The 19,397-nt window shown below is 35.5% G+C and overlaps 2 protein-coding genes across 2 annotated transcripts; both read right to left on the bottom strand.

Annotated features, from left to right (window-relative positions):
* Positions 1-1,468: 1,468 nt before the first annotated feature.
* Positions 1,469-5,178, bottom strand: LOC132183045 (Raffinose synthase family protein). The gene is made up of 4 exons (XM_059596441.2): positions 3,658-5,178; positions 3,143-3,320; positions 2,660-3,027; positions 1,469-2,208 (listed from the first exon to the last, which is right to left on the bottom strand). Exons 1-4 carry the CDS (start codon positions 4,873-4,875, stop codon positions 1,645-1,647), a joined length of 2,328 nt encoding a protein of 775 aa, XP_059452424.2. The 5' UTR covers positions 4,876-5,178; the 3' UTR covers positions 1,469-1,644.
* Positions 5,179-11,915: 6,737 nt separating this feature from the next.
* LOC132181170 (Core-2/I-branching beta-1,6-N-acetylglucosaminyltransferase family protein) lies at positions 11,916-17,647 on the bottom strand. Its single transcript, XM_059594260.2, has 11 exons — positions 17,055-17,647; positions 16,374-16,487; positions 15,461-15,561; positions 15,151-15,222; positions 14,819-14,900; positions 14,597-14,677; positions 13,913-13,951; positions 13,553-13,618; positions 13,129-13,278; positions 12,280-12,408; positions 11,916-12,113 (listed from the first exon to the last, which is right to left on the bottom strand). Exons 1-11 carry the CDS (start codon positions 17,271-17,273, stop codon positions 12,063-12,065), a joined length of 1,104 nt encoding a protein of 367 aa, XP_059450243.1. The 5' UTR covers positions 17,274-17,647; the 3' UTR covers positions 11,916-12,062.
* Positions 17,648-19,397: the final 1,750 nt, after the last annotated feature.

The following is a 19,397-nucleotide window of genomic DNA, read 5'->3' as shown; positions in this document are numbered from 1 at the left end:
TATGAGCTCGAGCTCGGTTTTTTTGGCTCGACCTTAAACTTGAGTTCGAGTAAAATTTAAACGAGCCAAGCTTGAACAAGGGAAGCTTGCTCAAGCTCGGCTCGTTTACACATTTGTATCTCAAACTTCCCATATTGCCATAATTTTTTTTATTTTTTTTTATTTTTTATTAAAAAAAAAAAAAAAAATTCGAAGTGGCTATCTGGCAATTTTTGCACCTCCAAATTTGTTTTTATTTTTATATAAAAAATAAAAATTAGAGGCAATATGGAAATTTTTGGATAACATTGGTCAAATTGCAAAAATTTGCAAGTTTGGGAGGGTGCATTGCCAAAATTGAAACTTTGGAGGTCAAATTGAAAAACACCCCAAACTTTGGGGGGTTAAAAGTGTAATTTTTCCTTTAAAATATGTGTTTTATTGCGGAGAGATGAAGTAGCTATTGTCCTAGTATTGGGTCGAGCAATTTGATCTAAGGGCTGGGCTTTGCAATATGGGCGCAATTGTTTTACATTGCGGCAAGATAGCTTGGGTACGAAGGGTTTGAAATTGATAAAGCTGAAACTCATTGGGCCCAATCCTTGGAATGCGGTAATACCTTTAAGAAATCTCCGAAAGCGTTTTGCTTCCCCTCTCGAATGAGAATTACAAGTCCACCTCAGTGGGTTATGTGGAGATTGAATCAAAATAAAGCACAATAGCTCTTATATGAATGAACAGATGAACAATTCAAATAGTGACAACACATTAGAAAGAAAAAAAAAAAAAAAAAAGGGATAATTTGCCGAACCATTTTCTTGATCAATGACAATATTAAAAGAGCAAGTTTAAATTATTTATGTCTATTAATTAAAAGGGCAAAGATGCAATCAAGGGACAAAGAAAAATACATCAACATGTGTTATGTATGTTACCACATAAATAAACCCAAAAATGAATGGTTATTCCGTTATTTGGTTGCACATCATGAGTTGAGATATTTTTGAAATTCTGATTTAATTTTAATGAGAAAATTTGGTCATTTAAATAAATGAAAGACGATTTGATAGGAAAATAGGAGATTGGTTTCCTTAGCTGGAGATTTGATTTTTTTTTTCCCTTCTAGATGACAATTATGGTGGTGGGTTGACTCTCATGTTAAAAAGATAGGATATGGTTTTTGAAGATTTGATTTCATTTCTTTCTAGATGACAATCACCGTGGTGGGTTGACTCCAATGTTAGAAAGATAGGGTATGGTTTACTTATCTGAGGATTTTATTTTATTTATTTATAAATGATAATCACCGTGGTGGGTTGACTTCCATGTTAGGAAGATAGAAGGAGATTTGATTTCATTATGAGTTTGGTTAACAGATTCAGCATTACTCTTCACCCATGTTGATGAAGAAAAGTATTTGTCCATGCCCAAAAATGGCAGAAATCACATTTGAGAAAGAGCTACTGAGCCACATGCTGCAAAATTGGTAAGAAAATATAACTTTATATTGCTTGATTCACTTGGTAAGTTCCCCCCATCATGGGGGAAAAATAAGTCATCAAACTCCTTAAAAAAAAAAAACACTTAGAAAGTCATTAACATCCTAATTAAAGGAGCCAGACTAATAAACAGCCCCTAGAAAATCATCATCAAGCCTAATTAACTTCAGAAGAAGTACTCAACTATGGATGAGTTGGAAGAATTAGGCCATGGCACTTGAATAACAACCATGAAGCCCTCGTACTCAAATGGGACAACCTTGTCATCAATCTTGCAGGCCACTGGCTTCTGTGATGCGAACACCCTCATTTCCCCAGTGCCCTTCACTCCAATCTGAACAGACTTCCCCTCCTCATCGAAGGCCAAGGACTGAATGGCGCCGCCGGTGTTGAGCATGTTCACCAGGCCGATGGGAGCAAACTGAGCAGTTGTTCCGGCCAAGACAGTCACCGGGGAAACAGTTATGAGCTCGAAATTGAATGGCTCCAGAGATATCTCCACGTTGTCGGATGGCTTGGAGAGGATTAGCTTCTTGGCCTGGTGATAATACAGGGCAAAAACTTGAACCCCATCGATGGAGATTGGATTCTTGCCACTCTTCCATTCAATGTCTCTTGGGCTTGCCTGAGATGTCACAACATGGGAACATTGGGAGGCACATTTGTTGCGCCTGCTTTCCCGACACCACCCACCTCCTTGGCAGTTGAATGCCCCAAGAACTCCAGTATACTGTTGGAAATTAAGGTAAACAAAACAATATCAGAATTGAGCTACCAACAAAGGCTCTCTAATTAAGAAATTGGGATGACCAGCAATTGGCTGCGGGGTGGAATTAACATTTATAATTTAGAGGGGCAAAATAAAAAAATTAAGTGTAAATGAAGTTTGGGAGGACAAAATTAAAAAATTTAGAAATAAAATTCTAATTTTTAAAAAAATTTAAAGGCTTTTTTTAAAAGTTTTTTTGAGAAAACATGGCCCCCTCAAAGGGGCATGTAGTTCCGCCCATAATTGCTTAAATTGCAGTTAATAGGGTTTACTCGTCCGAGCACACACTTGTCGAGACAGATAAACCCTATTGAGAGCTTCTCTCGTTAGGTGCTCAGGCAGGCTGCAATCAATCCCAATCCCTAATCGAGTGGACTATATTATTAATTATGTCGAAGGAATTAAGGCTCACCTTGTTGAGGTTCCAGATTTTGAGCATGGTGTTTCCATCGTGGAGAGGGTCCTCAAAGAGGCAGTCTCTGGTTGGAAGTGCATAGTACTGGCAGCGCAAAATGGAGCCATCAGGCAACACCAGGGTCTTGAGCAGATCAAAGTTGTGCTTCCCAACAGTGTCACTTACATAAATAGGGCCACCAGAAATAGCCCGAGATGCAGCATGGAAAGCAGCACATGGGTGAGTAGACTGGAACATGTCCCAATCTGGGTGTATGAAATTGCCCATCCACAAGCTGTTGTAGGCACAGTGCACCATGTGACAACCCTGGAGCCAAAATGTGCCATTGGGATCCCCAGATGGATCGGTGCACCAGAAATCATCCCCTGTTTAATTAATTAAAGTATATATATAGCATTTAGATTCTGGAAATAATTAATTAAATTTTTACATCTTTTCAAAGTTAAAAAAAAAAAAAAAAAAAGATTTGCAAAAACATACCAACACGGCCAAGACATATGGCCTCCGTTCCAAGGAACATGAAATCGTTGCAGTGCTCCATGCTAGCGATGACACCATTGCCATTGAAGTGCTTCCTCACCGAACCAGTGAGGGCCTTGAAATATGCTTTTGCTAGCTCCACTCTCCCACCATATTTCTCGCACACCATCTCCAGCAACTATCAAATTTAAAAAATAAAATAAAATATCAATTTAACATCACTACCTTTAGGATAAGAAATTTTTTGCAATAAAAATAACGGTAACGTGCCGACCAATTACGGTCCAAGGTTACTATGATATCTCTCTGTCTCGCCGACAAGTCAAAGGAACAGAATCCAAGGATTGTCTAGCATGTTCCCATCTTTGGGATAAGAACAAAAAAATTAGTTGGGCCCTACAAACACTTCTTTTGGTCCAAAGTCATATTAATTAATTAAAATTCAACAAAAATAAATCAAACTTTAAAAAAAGAAAAAAAGAAAAAAAGAAAAAGAGAAGTTAGTTGGGACTTACATGGATAACGTCCACCTTGACCCCATCAATCCCAACGGCCTCCAAGTGTGAGTGAAGCCCCTCGTACATCTGATCAACGAACTCAGGTGGGACCAGCCCGACCCCATTTTCAACGATCTTATCCACCGCCAGATCTTCCATCGTCATCTTCAACCCCGGCGAGAGCTCCGGCTTCACAACCACCGATTCAGGCAAGCCGGGGACATTGGGCCTCAACCCACCCCAGTACCCGCACAGCGCGTGCCACACATACACGTAGTCCACGCTCTTGAACTCCTCCTTTAGGTCCTTGATAAAGGCACCCATGCCCTTGTTGAGGGCACTTTTGGGACTAACGTAGTCCCTAAACTTGTAGTTCTCTTGGAACTTCAAGAGCCTGCACGGCATTTGCTCGCCGGCGATGGTTTGGTTCATGCCTTCTTGGGTGATCGGGTCCGCATCGTGGCCAATTGACTGCCACCCGTCGTCGAGCAAAACGAGACCCGGCGGGCATCCACCTTCGACGAGCCCTCTCACACCTTCCAACACGCCGTGAGGGTGCACCGAAAGATAGAATGCATCCCACGTGCACCAACCGAACTTGTCGACGATGCCGGGAGGGGTTTTCTCGTCCAAGAGCTTGAACGTGCCCAAGTGAACCCTGACAACCTTCATGGCCTCCTTGACCAAAATAAACGGATCTTCACCGGCATGCACGTACATTACGCTCCGGAACGAAGCTCCGGTGACCTCCGACGACCCGCTCTCGACGCAGAGATCAACGTTGTCGTCCTGGCCTGGCTGGATCGAGGCTCGGAAAGGGCCTTCGAGAAGAGGAAGGAGGAGAACATAGGGGCGACCAGATTGTGAGTTTTTGAGAATCACCATCTGGGTCTCCTGCTCGAGATCTCGGCCATTGGATCCAACCCAGTGGGTGGTCCACCAGACCTTGAACCTGAATATGCTCATGAACTTAATGTCTCTCAGCTTGCCGATGGGCGCCACGTGTCGGCTACTTGACTCGGCGGCGTTGAAGCCAACAAAGCATCCGACGGTGGCGGTGGACTTGTCAGCGGAGGTGTAGGGTGATTGGGTGGCTATGATGTTATCAGGGACGTCGGAGAGAATGACGTGGCCATTGGCCAAGAAATTTGAACCCTCCAACGTGATTGGAGACTTGTTATGGGCATCGACGAGAGTGTTAACGTCGGAGCCAGCTTTGCTCAAACTTGGAGCCATTGATGAAAAACTAAGAAGAGAATGGTTGAATTATAAGGAAGCAGAGAAAGATTATCAAAGGGTTTTTGTTTTTGTGGTGAAAAGTGGAGTGGCAAGTGTGGTATATATAGGAGAAAAAGGTAGAGGATTGAAAGAAATGAATGAATGAATAAATTGGTGAAGATTCTTATGTGATCTTCAAGAAAAAAGCTCTTACGTGATTCTGTGAGTTATATGAAATCTGAAATCTTTACCTTTGCGGTTTCTATGGCTCAACGAATATGGCAAGTGTCGATTTTATAGGCGGCGGAGCAAAGCCTAGACGAAGGTGACGCGAAAGTGGGTTTGAAATATTGTAGAATATAATCTAATATATTCATATTCATAATGGTTTCTCTTTAATTCTTTATTTGTTTTTTTGTTTTTATATATATGGGTAGTTATTCGGAGTTATGACTTGATCCACCACCGAAATGTATAGTTATTTCAATGTAACGCCAAGGCCATAAATCTAGGTTTGACCAATGGAGAAAAGACACGTATTCCTTGTATTCTATTACATGTGTCTTGAGTCTTGACCCTAACGGGCGACTAGTATCAGTTCCGATCTAATAATCATAACGTTTTAAAAAAGTCTCTTAAAAATGAAAAAATTAAAAATAAGTTTGCCATTTAACCCCACCAAAAGTTAGATTATTGGGAATATATGGCAGGGTCTGGCTAATCGATGCAGAAATGAGTAAATTGCACATTTATTTATTATATTAGAAATAAAGGTTTTTTAGTAGTGTTAAATATTGGAAGATTCATGTTTCTCTTATGTCTTTTGAAAATTGATATAACTCTCAAAATTATTATTGGATTTATGAATTAGTCTTAAAAAATAACATTCACGTAGGATGAAAAGAACAGTACCAAGAAGAACCGTAACATTCATCTTCAATTAATTGAGTTTTAGTCTTAGTATTTTAAATTTTATTCCATTTTTTCGTCGTTAGTAAAGCAAATCATAATTAAACGACTTTTTTCGTCTTTCAAGTTATAATAATGTTCTCTCATTTATGTGCTTCCCAATATTTTCCAAAGATATAATAAAAAAATAAAGCCTTAATTTTATTCACATTATCAACCAGAATAAGCATGTGTCACGCCTTTAGATCTTGATAAGTTTTAAATTTGTACCATTATAGTTGTGTTCAAGAATAATTGTTATGTCAATAGTTTTCGAGAAGAGTGACCTTAAAAAATACACTTTTATATTATTCAATTGACGTGGCAATGATAATTAGTCATTTGATTTTTTTTAAGTAAAGTTAATTCAATGATTGATTGATATTACCACGTCAATAGGATAGGATAATAGTAAAATAAAAGTATAATTTTTAAGATTATTCTTTTCAAAATATATTTGACAAGAGTACGGGTAAAAACACAACCATCTTGATGAGATGACATGACAATGCCCATCAATCTTTAAAATCAAGTGTTTTTCTTAATTAAAAGAAAAAATTAAATACAGCCATGTTAATCCAATAAAATGAGAATATAATTTTTTAACATTTCTCATAAGATAAAGCACTGTTGCATCGTAGCTTCTAGGCATGATAAATCTTCTAGAGCTCATAAGTGGGTGCATGTCCACTTGATCATCAAGCAGGCATTGTACTTATCAAGAACATTACTATACATAAATATCTTTTTTTTTTTTGAAAGTGGTATAAATATCGTAGCTTCTAGACCAATGAAATACTCTCATTTCAATATTTTTTTATTTTTTATTTTTTATTTTTATGAATATTTATATTCTGTACCCTCCTTTTTACTTTTAATCATCATTTTTGGCGTCACCAAAGGCTCTCCCAATCAAGGAATAAAGAAATCTCTCTTTTGCTTTGGACAAAAATGAGAATATTCTGCCTTAATCTACTTATTACGTGGATGACAATCCTTCTTCGCGAGAGAGAAATGGCTGACAATTGTTTGCATCCTAAAGGGTGGACATTCAACTTGCCATTCAAGGGGCACCGCAAGTAAATACACACATCTAGAATGAGATAGTTTTTATCTAAATTGAATGGGAAAAAATTATTTTATTCTAATTTATTAAATTGATTTTTGTTTTTAAGAGTATATGCTTCTTACATGCAATTATAATATTAACTAAGTGTATAAAAAACACGTAGTCTAAAAACATATATTAATTTAATAAATTAGATTGAATGAATTTTATCCAATAAAAAACTTTATCTCATCTAAAATCAACCAAACTGTCAAATGGCTATATATAAATGCAACTTGGAGGTTTGTTAATGGAGAAATGACTCTCACATACTCTTAAGCAGTGGTGGAGCCAGACGATTTATATTAGGAGTGCTGTTAAAATTTTTTTGAGAGTGCCGAGTGGTAACTTGCATAAATAGAAGAGAATTTTTTTTTTTTTTTTTTTTTTTTTTCCTGAAGTGCCGTGTGAAACTTGGGTAAGAAAAAAAATAAAAATAAAATAAAAAGCGTTGGGGGTACGTCAAGTGGCTCCGCCACTGCTCTTTTTTTTTTTTTTCTTTTTTTTTCTTTTTTTCTAATTGAAGAGGAAAAAGGGGGCTACAAGGGAGGATATTTTCCATTCTTGATCCTAATGGAAGAAAGAATGGGGGATCCTATGAGAATGCTCCGCCACTGCTCTTAAGTACACAGTTTATCACTATTAATTTTTGAATTTTTTAATAGTATATTTGAGAATATAAAAGTGGAATGTGGATAACATTTCTCTTATTAAAAAAAAGAAAAAGAAAAAGAGCAATATTCTTAATTTCTTATTCAAAGCGTGTGGGCTTTTTGTTAAGAAAATAAAACGTGTGGGCTTTTTCATGTAGGCCTTAGAAAAGTATGGGCTCTGGTTCAACGTCAACCACTAACATTGCGCCACGTTTGTGTGCTTTTTTTTTTTTTTTTGTTAACATTTTCGTGGATACTTGCTTCACAGTGCCAATTAAATTGTGCAGAGAATACATCCAATCTTCGGCGGTGGCGTGCCGACCATTGCCACGTGGACCGTTCCACCGACCCCAAAAGTCACATACTTTTCCCATTGGATAAGGTGGCACGTGGTCTCGTGCAAACAGTGAAACCTGGAGACTTGTGAGCGAAGAAATTAATGTTGGAGACCCAACGGTTATGCTGAGAATTGAAAATGTTTAGTCCAACTACCAAAACGACTCAACAACTGCATGGAAAGGTGGGTTTGCATGGTTACAACACGTGTGCTTAAATGGGCTCCTAAATTTAAAATTTTAAGCACTGATTCCTATGCACGCCCGTGCAAAAATTTTAGGTAGAAATAGAATGACGCGCTTGTGGGAAAAGTGGAGAATATTATAAAAAATATGAGATTTTTTTTTTTTAAAAAAAAAAATTTAAGAAATGTTATTATTTACACTACAATTACGCTATACTAATATGGTATAAGTTATTAATTTCTGAATTAGCCTTTGTTAGAAGAGTAGAGTAATTTTATATATCACTTTTTTATTCGCAACCGACCATTGAATTTCTTTTGAAGGTGTGTATTTTTTTTGAAGAAATTTTGATCTCATTCAATTAATCTGAAATAATACAAAAACATCTAGAGCCAAAAACTCTAAATATCAAGAGCACGATGCTCTAAAACTCCAAGAGACGGTTGCTTTAAGAGAACAATATGTTGCATAATATTAGGGATTTCTTCCATCCAGATTTTAGAAACCCCTGTAATCCCTGCTGCTCTTGCCAAGCCATGAGCTGCTTCATTAGCTTCTCTTTTTGCATGCTCCACCCTCCAGCTCCAAAATCCCGTCAGGATAACATGGATATCTTCAATAACTTGATTGAATCTACACTAAGGAGTTCTCCCGGTAATAGCTTGGACCACTATTTTTGAGTCCCCTTCCAAGATAATATTTCGAAAACCCAAATCTCTACCAAATTCCAAAGCACAATGGGCTCCCAATGCCTCCGCTACTGTAGGGTCTGGATTGCCTTCTAAATATTTTGAGGGTGTATATTTTAAATGACTTTTTATGTCAATCGTTTAAAAAAAAAAAAACACCTAATCAAAACTGACAAAACACAAAAGCTATTTTTTAACGGGACACTTCATACCAAAAAAAAAAGGGGGGGGGGGGGGGTTGCATTGATATAAATTGAAGTTTTTAAATGAGAGAATATTTTAATATATTATATTAAAATGTTCTTTGAACACTCTCCTAAACCTATATTAATTTATCTTTCCAATATAATAACTCATCTTTAGGAATTATATATCTAATGAAATCAAGATCGAATCAAATCAAGGAATGAAAGTACTTCCTTAAATTACCGTATAATCATTCTAAATCAAATCAAATTTAAATGAAGTCTTCAAGTGATATAGCGGAATACATTATTCAAAATATTTTTTTTAAAAAAAGAGAAAATAAATAAATATCATTAGAGAAATGCCATATTGCAATAAAATGATAATTTTTGGATGGCAAGAGTCTATAAGTCCCATTTGTAGTTATTATTGCCCCACCCACTGAAAAGCATGTAATTTCTTACCATTTAAAACTTTTATAAGTCAAAAATAATTTTTTTATTGTAATATAGCATATCTTATATCATTAAGATTGGAGTCAGTCAAGATATTCACGGGCCACATGATCCGTATGCGCGCAGTTTCCTTTTGGGTTGGAAAATGGGGAGCACATGGCGCCCCATGCCATCTCAGCCATGTTGTGCTGGTGAGTGGAAGAAGGCAGTCGGTCATTAAGACCTAAGATTACGTGTTGGTTTCCGTGTTTCTAAAGTTTCATGGATTTTTAAAATCTCTCTAATAATTTATCGTTGGTTAATATTAATGGCAGATTCAAGACTGTAATTTTCAAAGAAAAGACTAGTAGGCTGTAAATATGGTGAGTTGCATCTTCTTCTAGATAGAGACAAAATAGGAAACAGCTCTCGGCCCGCGACCTCCGCGGACCTCAACCGACCAATTCTTATCTTACTTGCAAACCCCGTGAAGCCCCACAAGAACGTATGTGTTTGGACAATGGGCGTGCTTTCGGCTCTTTAATTCTCAACTTCTCTCTTTGTAATGACTTTCCAAATTATTTACAGGAAAAGTACACACACACATATAATATATATATATATATATATATATATATATATTGCGTCTTATTTGTAATCGCATTTCAAAATTATTAAAAATTCACGATGCATCTCCAATGACACAAAAAAAGAAAGAAAAAAAAAAAACGAAAACCTTATTTTTAGAAAAAGGGTTGTAACTGTGGTGGTGTTTTGGTCGGCCTAAGAGTGGCCGAAAGGCTCGAAATCACCTCCTAAATGGCTAGGAGTGGTTCAGCCACTATCTTCGACACTTAGCCATATTTGGGGGTGATCGAACCACCTCAATGGCCATTGAACACCCCCCCCCCCCAAAAAAAAAAAAAAAAAAAAAGAGAGTAGCCGAACCAACCATTTGGGGATGATTTTGGCCACTTCCTTTTGGCTAAGGGGATGGCTCGACCAACCCCGTTATAACCCCATTTTTCTTTAGTTTTTATTTTTATTTTTAGTTTTCATGTTTTCAAATTTACAAGGATATTTTTGCCTTAATAAAAATTTTCAAGATCATTTTTGTCTTTTTATAGGACATAGGGCTACATCGCAAATTTTTAGTAGTTTATCTAATTTGGATAGTGACAATACAAATTGAGAGGTAATTTGAGGGAATATATGTATTTTTCCCTTATTTTTATCTTAATATGCTGATATGGTAGACTTTATTTAATAGCCATTGGAATATATTTTTATTTTTAATAACAATGGTTAATCTAAAGGCTACATCAGCAAAGTGAGAAAAAAAAGAAGAAAGAAATATTGGTGTAAAATATAGCATTTCTCAATTTTAAAACACAGTCGAAACCATGAACACCCAAAAAGTAAACAAATACAAAAGAGAGAAACTAAATAAATATACGCTGTTGCAGCAAAGGAATATCGAACTCTCGCACCTGGTGATTGGAATTTTGGTAATGAAAGCGTTGAGAGCTTAAGGAAGAACATGTAAAAGAGAACATAAAAGATGGATTAATTAAGTTTAATCCTAATTCTAAGCAACCGCAAGAATCAGTCATGTTTTGGTAGTAGGTAATTGCGTAACGCCCAACGCCCATCGCTGGCAGATATGACTCATCACCCCCTTTCATTTTTTTTATTTTTTTATTTTTTCTATTCAAAGCGGGAGAGGGGGATCACCCCCTTTCATTTCACTCACAGGTTAGTTGGGTTCGTGATTGATTTAGGCATTTTCTTTATAACGTGCGAAGAACATTAAACACAGTAATTTATAATGGCAAGTGACCCGTGAAATGAAATAACTCGAAAAAGACCCAATAGGTGAAGTGGATTACAATCAAATTGGGAGCCTTCTGGGTGACATAATGGAATCTACAACATAGAATTCAGGACACCAAGAACAAGTTTGAGTTGGTTCGGACAAACCCAAGGGCAATCCCTTCGCTAGGACTCAGGCATGTGCTTAGCCTTCTCGCTGGATCGAGGAAATACTACTTGAAACACAGAATCGGGATTAGGTAGGGCGTGTTGTGAAAGATCCGTCCTATCTGGTTGCGCTTGTTGAGAGTTTTGAACTAAAAATGAGGAGAGGAAGGATACACGATATAGGAATCATGACATTGGCTCAAAAAAATAAAAATAAAAATAAAATAAAATTGGATGGCACAAAGGTGAAATGGAGAGGATCCATTTAATGGTGTATATGTTGTCAAGTTAGATGTAACAAAACAAAATTTTGACCATAAAAAAAAATTCTCTAATAAAAATAAGTGTAGCCCACCGTGAATCCCACACAAGAATAAAAAAATAGGGGTGAAATATCATTTCCCTAATACAAAAATCCATATGGAAAGAAAATACAAGGATCTTTCCTTTTCATTTTATCTATCTTCCTAAAACGATACTATACACACCATAGTGGTTTTGGTTTAATTTCCTTATCTTTTTATTTTCATTTGCCTCTATAATTTTTTTTATAAGTAATCAACAATATCATTTACCTCTATAATTTAGAGCTCTCCTTTATTTTTAGATGCAGATTACATGATTCTTTTCATATGGGTTAGGACTAGTAATTTTTAGCTACATTAAACTTACAACAGGTATCTACTTCACCATGGATATGACTTCCTTGTTGCTTCATTGAATGGTCCCAGCAGAGACTGTTCAACAGAAAACGCCAAACACAATTAATTAAATATAGATGAGTACTTCTTCTGCCGCTTTGCAAGAAAAATAATGCAAGTTATTCCAATCAAGGCAACTGAATATGCTTTGTATTTCCCAACAATTCGCCTCAATTAGTTCACCCGAAGATATGAAACCTACCGTATTAAGAAGCCGGAAAGCAGCTGGCCGAGTGAATTTTCTTGCAAAAAGGAAGCACTGGGATGGTTTCCCCTTGCTAGTGCACCATTCTCTTCGGTATTCAGTCTCGTAATAGATATTATCTATGTCCTGCAAAAGTCATCAAATTTGTTATTATGCTTCCTTTCCCTCATTTCATTAAAAGAGATAATTTTACATGCTATTTTCAACTACATGATAATTTGTGTTTCTCATTTGTTCTAATACAATCTCTCAAGCTAATAATGCATTTGAATCATACCGGGAATACATATTTAATTTTGTCTTATGACTCTTATCCCTTTAAGTGAGAGTGCCACAGAGGGGGAGTATATCATATTTACTATGATCTACTGTCCAATGTGCAAACTTAATTATCCATGGATGACAACAGTAAAAAGGCTAGGCTTATCCAAGGAAAAGTAGATTGTTGCTATCAGTGGAAGACAGGATGAAGTATGCTTAATTATGAATGTACAGTTGGCGCACCATCTTCACAAAGTTCAAAGTATATGCACGTGATGACCTACATAAGAAACCTATTTGCATTCTATGATATGAAAATGTGTAAACTATTTGATCTCCATGTGCAGCATCCAAAGATAATTGAATTAATTTTCCTCAATTTTGGAGACCATGGTGTTCTCAATCGACTAAGTATAATCTTGTGCCACAAAACCCTCAGTAGTGCAAGGCTTCTTGGTGATTGAGATTGCCTTCCAGATATTTTTATCTAATTCATAACACAGCCTCGAGACAGATACAAGGACCGAGATCTACAAGTATATAACATTGCTCAAAGAATCGGTTGCTAAGACAGAGAAGTAATACCTTTATAGATTGGATAAGCATGGGAGTAGCATCTGAAAACTTGTAAGTCACAGGATGCCATCCACGACGTTCATGGTCGACGGAGGATGAGAGATCCCATGAGCTATGTGTCAGTGATCTTCGTGTAATTTCTCTTTCAAGGCCTTCTTGCTGAAATTTGAAAGATAAAGGTCTTAGAAAGTAGATTGTAACACTAACACTCAAAGTAGATAATTTCTCTTTCAAGGCTTTCTTTTGAATAAAATAAATACATAAATAAATAAGTCTTTAGAGGTGTTATCTTGTTCAAAAACGTTTTTTTTTTTTTTTTTTTTTGTTTAATTTATTTATATTATCAGATTTTATAATCTGAAAGTGTTTCAGTCCTCTTAAATAAATGGGTACAATGTCAATCGAGATAGATTAGGTTCGAAATTTATCTTACAGCCAGTAGTGTCTGAACATAATGTTCATCTGGTATACAATTATGCTCCTTGGATCCATCAGCAGGCTGCACATGAAAAAAAATATTAAAATAAAATAAATAAACTTCATTCATTGCAAACACTTTACAGAAACTCTCTTACTAATTAAATTAGTATTTGACCTCAATATCAGATTTTTCAAAATAAACTAGAGTACAGCATGCAGGCAAATATATTTCATATGTCAGAGAATATTTAGGTGACAACTGACAAGTCGCTTTGTCAGAAAGCTGATAAAGGCCATTATACAGTATTGGGGAAAGCTGATATAATCATTATATGGTGTTTCAAAAGATAACTAGATAAATAATAGCACTTACAAGGGGATGATCCCGCCAAAACTCAGGTAGTGACTTTCTCTGCATCATTAAGAAATATGGAACATGTAAAATTACATTTCGTCAACAAACACGGAAACTTAGAAATTTAGAACTTCATAATGTTGTGAAAAAGTGTCCCACAGTTATGGCTTAAATAGTAAACGCTAAAATGAGTACAGTAAAAAAAAAGTACCTTAAATGGCATGGTTTTATTTTATGCGGGCCCATTTAGGATAATATTCAAGTTTCCAAACATCCACACAAGTCAATTTAACATAACTCCATTTTCAAAAAGGAACATAAGTACATTATGCCAATTTTTCAAATGATAAAAAGTCACCATACTTCAGCAATACTTAAACATCATGGTATTGTTTTTTTTTTTAGAGAGAACCTTAAACATCATGGTTTTGTTTTTTGCAAGCCCAAGATTACAATTAATATTCAACTTTCCAAACATCCACACAAGAGAATTTAACATAACTTCATTTTCAAAAAGGAACATAAGTACATAACGCCAATTTTTCAAATAATAAAAAGTCAACATTTGTTTGTGAATATATAGTGTAACAATATATGGATTATGTAATGAAGGAAGCTTAAGAATCTATTTATTCAGATCACAGTAAAGGCTGTGCTCTTCTCTCATATCTAGTCACAAATCATAATTAGAAGATAACTTGCCTTGCAATGCTGTTGAAACATAGGAAAGACAGTATTGTCTTCCACAACAACTTCTGCATGCTTTCTGGTCAGAACAACCCACTGCAAGAAGACAAAGCAAAGAGAGGAGTCAGACAAGGAAACAGATTGTCTACCTGAAAATTTCAAGCATTATTTTTTGTTCTGATTCTAGATTTTCATTGAGCTTCAGGAAGCAATAAATCCAATAAATTGAAATCTTACTTGAGATCCTTTCCTCCAGTTATGAACTGGAATAACAGAAGCCATTTTCGGATTGTAGCGGCCCTCTTTTGTATCAGCAAAGCTGTTTCCAGCATTTAATTGTCAAAAATTATTAGTCAGAGTGACCAACGTAAGATGCAGAAAGATTTGAGAATGCACTAAGCATATTTTTATAGAAGCATTGGAAACTGACTCCTATAGGCTATAACCAAGCCCAAAATAATAAAGGAGATGGAATGGATTCCTCTACTCAAGAAATGCATACATACATTATTTGTGTGAGCAGAGAGAGATGGAGATGCATACATTTGTTTAAGGACTGGACCACTCACCTGTCTACAAAACTATGTGACGTGGACATGATATAGTCATACGTGTAGCTGAAGTTGTATAGAGGAATGCAGCTGAGACAAGATCAAGTAACTGAAATGTTGTTAGATAACAAAATAACACAAAAATAACGATCTATTACTGTAAATAACTATCAAAAAGACTTCGGTGCATTTACTGACCATCTCTTAACAAATTAAATATGCAAACATAATGAAAAATCTTAATAATAACTGTCAAATACTTGCAACTACAAGACACCCATATGCCACAGCATATACAAAAGCAGCCAGTATTGAGATCAATCGTCACCTGTCTGAAAGAAACACAAAGCGCTCATTAAAAGGATCCTCAAGTGCATGCTTAAGTAATATCCGCTCTGCCTCAATCATGCTGGCTCCACCCCAATCTACCTGGTATATAACAACATGAGCTGAATGTTATCGTGCCAATAAAAATAGCAGAGTGAAAACTTATATTTGATCACAACATTTCCATTATGAACAAGCTAAGATGACGCATAAAGTACATTAGATAAATTCACACATCTAAGCTACACTTAATCAACATTACTTTTGGGACTTTTTAGGTTTTAGAAGAATTAAATCATCATGTTGATGAGCTATGCAACAGAATTATTTCAAAATATATTTATGTTGTGTTTCAACACCTAATCTCAAAACCTGCTTGATTGTTGTTTGAGTAGTTAAGGATTCAAATCCATGTTTTGAAATGCTTAGACATTGCCTCCACAGTAAAGTGAGGTGCAAGACTCTATTACACACGTGCACATGCATGTACACACACAAACAAGTGCATTTAATATACGGAGATCCCTAGGGTACATTGTAGCTACAATCTCCAATACATGATGAATATGCACACAAGAGCACATGCACACTTACACTTACAGTCACAATGGGGAAAAAACAACCAAAAAAGAAAAAGAAAAAAAAGACACACTCATACATGCAGTTGGGGCAAAAAGAAGAGAAGGAAGGTGTTGGCTTTCATATCAGTAATGAAGAACATAGTTGAGTCCATCATGAAATTCTTCAGGAAAACATTATGGAAATTGCGTCAATCTCTTAAAGCAACCTTTTGTCTCCCTAAAAGACTATCTTCTGAATGCCTGTTACTTAATAAAGAACAGCAGGAACACATGTTATGCAAGTAACAGGATTGTGGTATCTATCTATATAAGTTCCATGGGAGAAATGAGAACCTGTATGCTATCATTAACTTGACGATTGAAAAAATAGACTGATCTTGTTGTTGCCTTGTTGAGCAGAAACCTTGGTCTAGAGTGAACAAAAATGGAAAATTTATTCTCCCCTCCCTGCGAAACAAGATAATTACTTCTTCAATACACATGCAAAACTGTATATAGCTCATAGTTACACGTAAGAGCTTCTATATAATTATACAATCAAACAAACAAAAAAAAAAAGCTTCTATATTATTAGCAAAGACTACAGAAACTATCATATCTAGAGCTCACGATATTACAATCAACACCCAAACCCATTCTCAATAAACATACAACCTATTTAAAGGTGATCGTGGGCAATTTCACTCCCAAATTTTACGGAATCAGTTATACTCATTACATGGCAAATTATAAAATTACACAATAAAATAATTAATTACTATTATTGTTATAGATACTTTGCCTAATTATCTAATTGTTCTCTCTCTCTCTCTCTCTCTCTTTCTAATCAGATGTTAGACACACACAGTGCTACATTTCCAAAGAACAAAGCAATCATAATAGTAGCTGAATTAGTCCCATATAAGCAAATTTCACACGAAGCAATATGGAAATTATGTTAATCGAAAAGTTACAGCCAGTAATAGTTGCGGAAAGAAAAACACAAATGTTTCACATTGATGAAAGAAAGCATGCCTGAAAGAATGCGTCCCAAACTATGTCCAGAGGAAGCCGATTCCGCGCGATGAACAAGAACGCAATCTTAGGCCTCTGCACCATCGTCATGATCCGACTGTACTGGCTCTGCATCATCAATACGGTAGTTCCGAAACAAAACCCTAGCAATACCAACGCGAAAAGCTTCCTCCTCCATTTATAACACCAAGGTCTCTGCTGCGAAACTTTTCGCTTCATTTAGCTCCGGCTGTCGCTCAATCCTCCTCAATCATCGTTTTCCAGTTCAGGATCCATCTTTGGCGAGAATTGCGAAATTCGGAAGTTAAATTCAAGGTGTGATAATTCGGATTCCGTGGACTGGAAACGATGAAGCGTCTCTCAGTGGAGCGAGAAGGTTGTGAAGTGAAATGGTGTGGGTTTTCGATTTTTGCGAAAAGGTGTTCGAGAATCTCGTGGAAGTTTGGTTCCGGAGAGAATGTGAGAAAGATGAATGAGACTTGAGAGACTTCTTGAGAGTGAGTGAGTCTTACTGAGTTGGCTTCGCTTCGTAATCGAGATTCCTTTCCTTTCTTTTTCTTTTCTTTTTTTATCAGTTTGGTGTCGTAAAGTAGCCAGTTTTTTTGGTTGGTTGCGTGAGAGGTGGGAGATCAAATTCTTCTTCAGATTATGTGGTAATGATTTATCATATAAAATGTTGACAAGAGTTTTTAAAGGAAGCTTTGATGATTTAACCTGAAAATACAAAATTATGACTTTAAAAATCTAATAATATTACCTTAATTACTCATTTTTATAATTATTATTTGATTTGTGGTCAAGCGTGTTTTGGTTTGGCGGTTTCAAAATAAAAAGTTTCCAAAAAAAAATGTATTTTTTTTGTCAACATACTCTTCTAAAATTGTGTTGTTTTAAAAACACACTCGTTCCCGTTGCACAAATAATGTAAATTTTTCGCGATTTCAAAGCATCAGTCTTTATGGGTCCTTCTAACAGTGGAGGCTTTTATCGTGTTTGGGCCATAGAGGCCTTAAGGTAAACAGGCATTATAGGCCCAACAGGGTCTAAGCACACCAGTAATCCTCACTTTCTTAAGCCGACTTAACTATGGAGTCGGTCTTTGAGAATTCTAACTAGTGGGCGATTTCTCAACACGTAAGCCTTAAGGCTTAGTAGAGGCTAGTTTCACCACAAATAATGTTGATTAGAGTAATAATTTTCTTTTAATATTCTTGTGTTTTTCTAATATAAAATGCTATAATATCAATTTCCTCTATATTGTTTTTTCCTCTCCCTCTTGTTTATGGGTAATGAGGCAAAATAATGGTGGTAGCGTGTATCATATTTGTGAAGGAAAGGAATCAATGGCAATTATGCTCATCTTTGTTGGCATGGTAAGAGACAATGAGAGAAACAGAAGAACCACCAATCGAAGTTGTTAGGCTTCAATAATGATTACCTTTCAGGCTTTGTATTTTAAGCAACGCCATATATTAAAACATGTGTGGTGTTTGTTTTAAAATGCAAGCAATTCACCTACTAATATAATTAGTTGACTAAGGAAGTTGAAATGTGTTATCAAATGGATCTCATTATTTGAATATAATAGATTTCTTTTATTTTTTATTTTTAATTTTTAATTGAGTTGAAAGAAATTCATCCAACACATTTATTTTTAATAGGATTAATAGAGATAAAATAATTAATTATTTTTCAAACCATATTTTAACCATTTCCATAGTAAATGGATAAATCCACCATTGAATTTGTGTAGAGTGCACATGAGTTCACAAATTTAATGGTTGATCTATTTAATTTGTAAAAAGAAAAAAAAAAAAAAAAAGGGATGAAAAATGGTTGTGTAATATTTTTGTTAAAAATGATTTTTATCATTTCTCTTTAAAGACGAAAATTGTGTAACATGCCTCTTAACTAAATTTCCAAAAATAATTTATTATTATTATTATTATTATTATTTTAACAAAAAACACCAGCAGCCACTTACCCAATGTTCTACAAAAAATCCCATGTAACGTATTCAATTAGAAGAAAGAAAAAAAAAAAAAAAAAGTGGTAAAAAACAATTCAAAATTTCGAAACTTGTTAAAATACAATTATATATATAAATGTTGTATGAGATTTTCTTTGAATTAAAAGCTTATTTGGTAAGTAGTAGTAAATTGGAGACATTTTCATGCAATCACACATTTAAGAACTTAAATGATTCATGTCAAAAATCAAAATGTTCAACTCCTTTCCATTTCACACAACAACATCAACGGATAGGATGATAAGAAAAAAATATATATGTATCAATCCTCGGATTTACCACCTAATAACTCATTATAAATGAAAGCATCCACA

Source organism: Corylus avellana, chromosome 5 (genome assembly GCF_965113065.1).
Source record: "Corylus avellana chromosome 5, dhCorAvel1.hap1.2, whole genome shotgun sequence".
NCBI lineage: Eukaryota > Viridiplantae > Streptophyta > Magnoliopsida > Fagales > Betulaceae > Corylus > Corylus avellana.
This window is presented reverse-complemented; position numbering and strand designations above follow the sequence as displayed.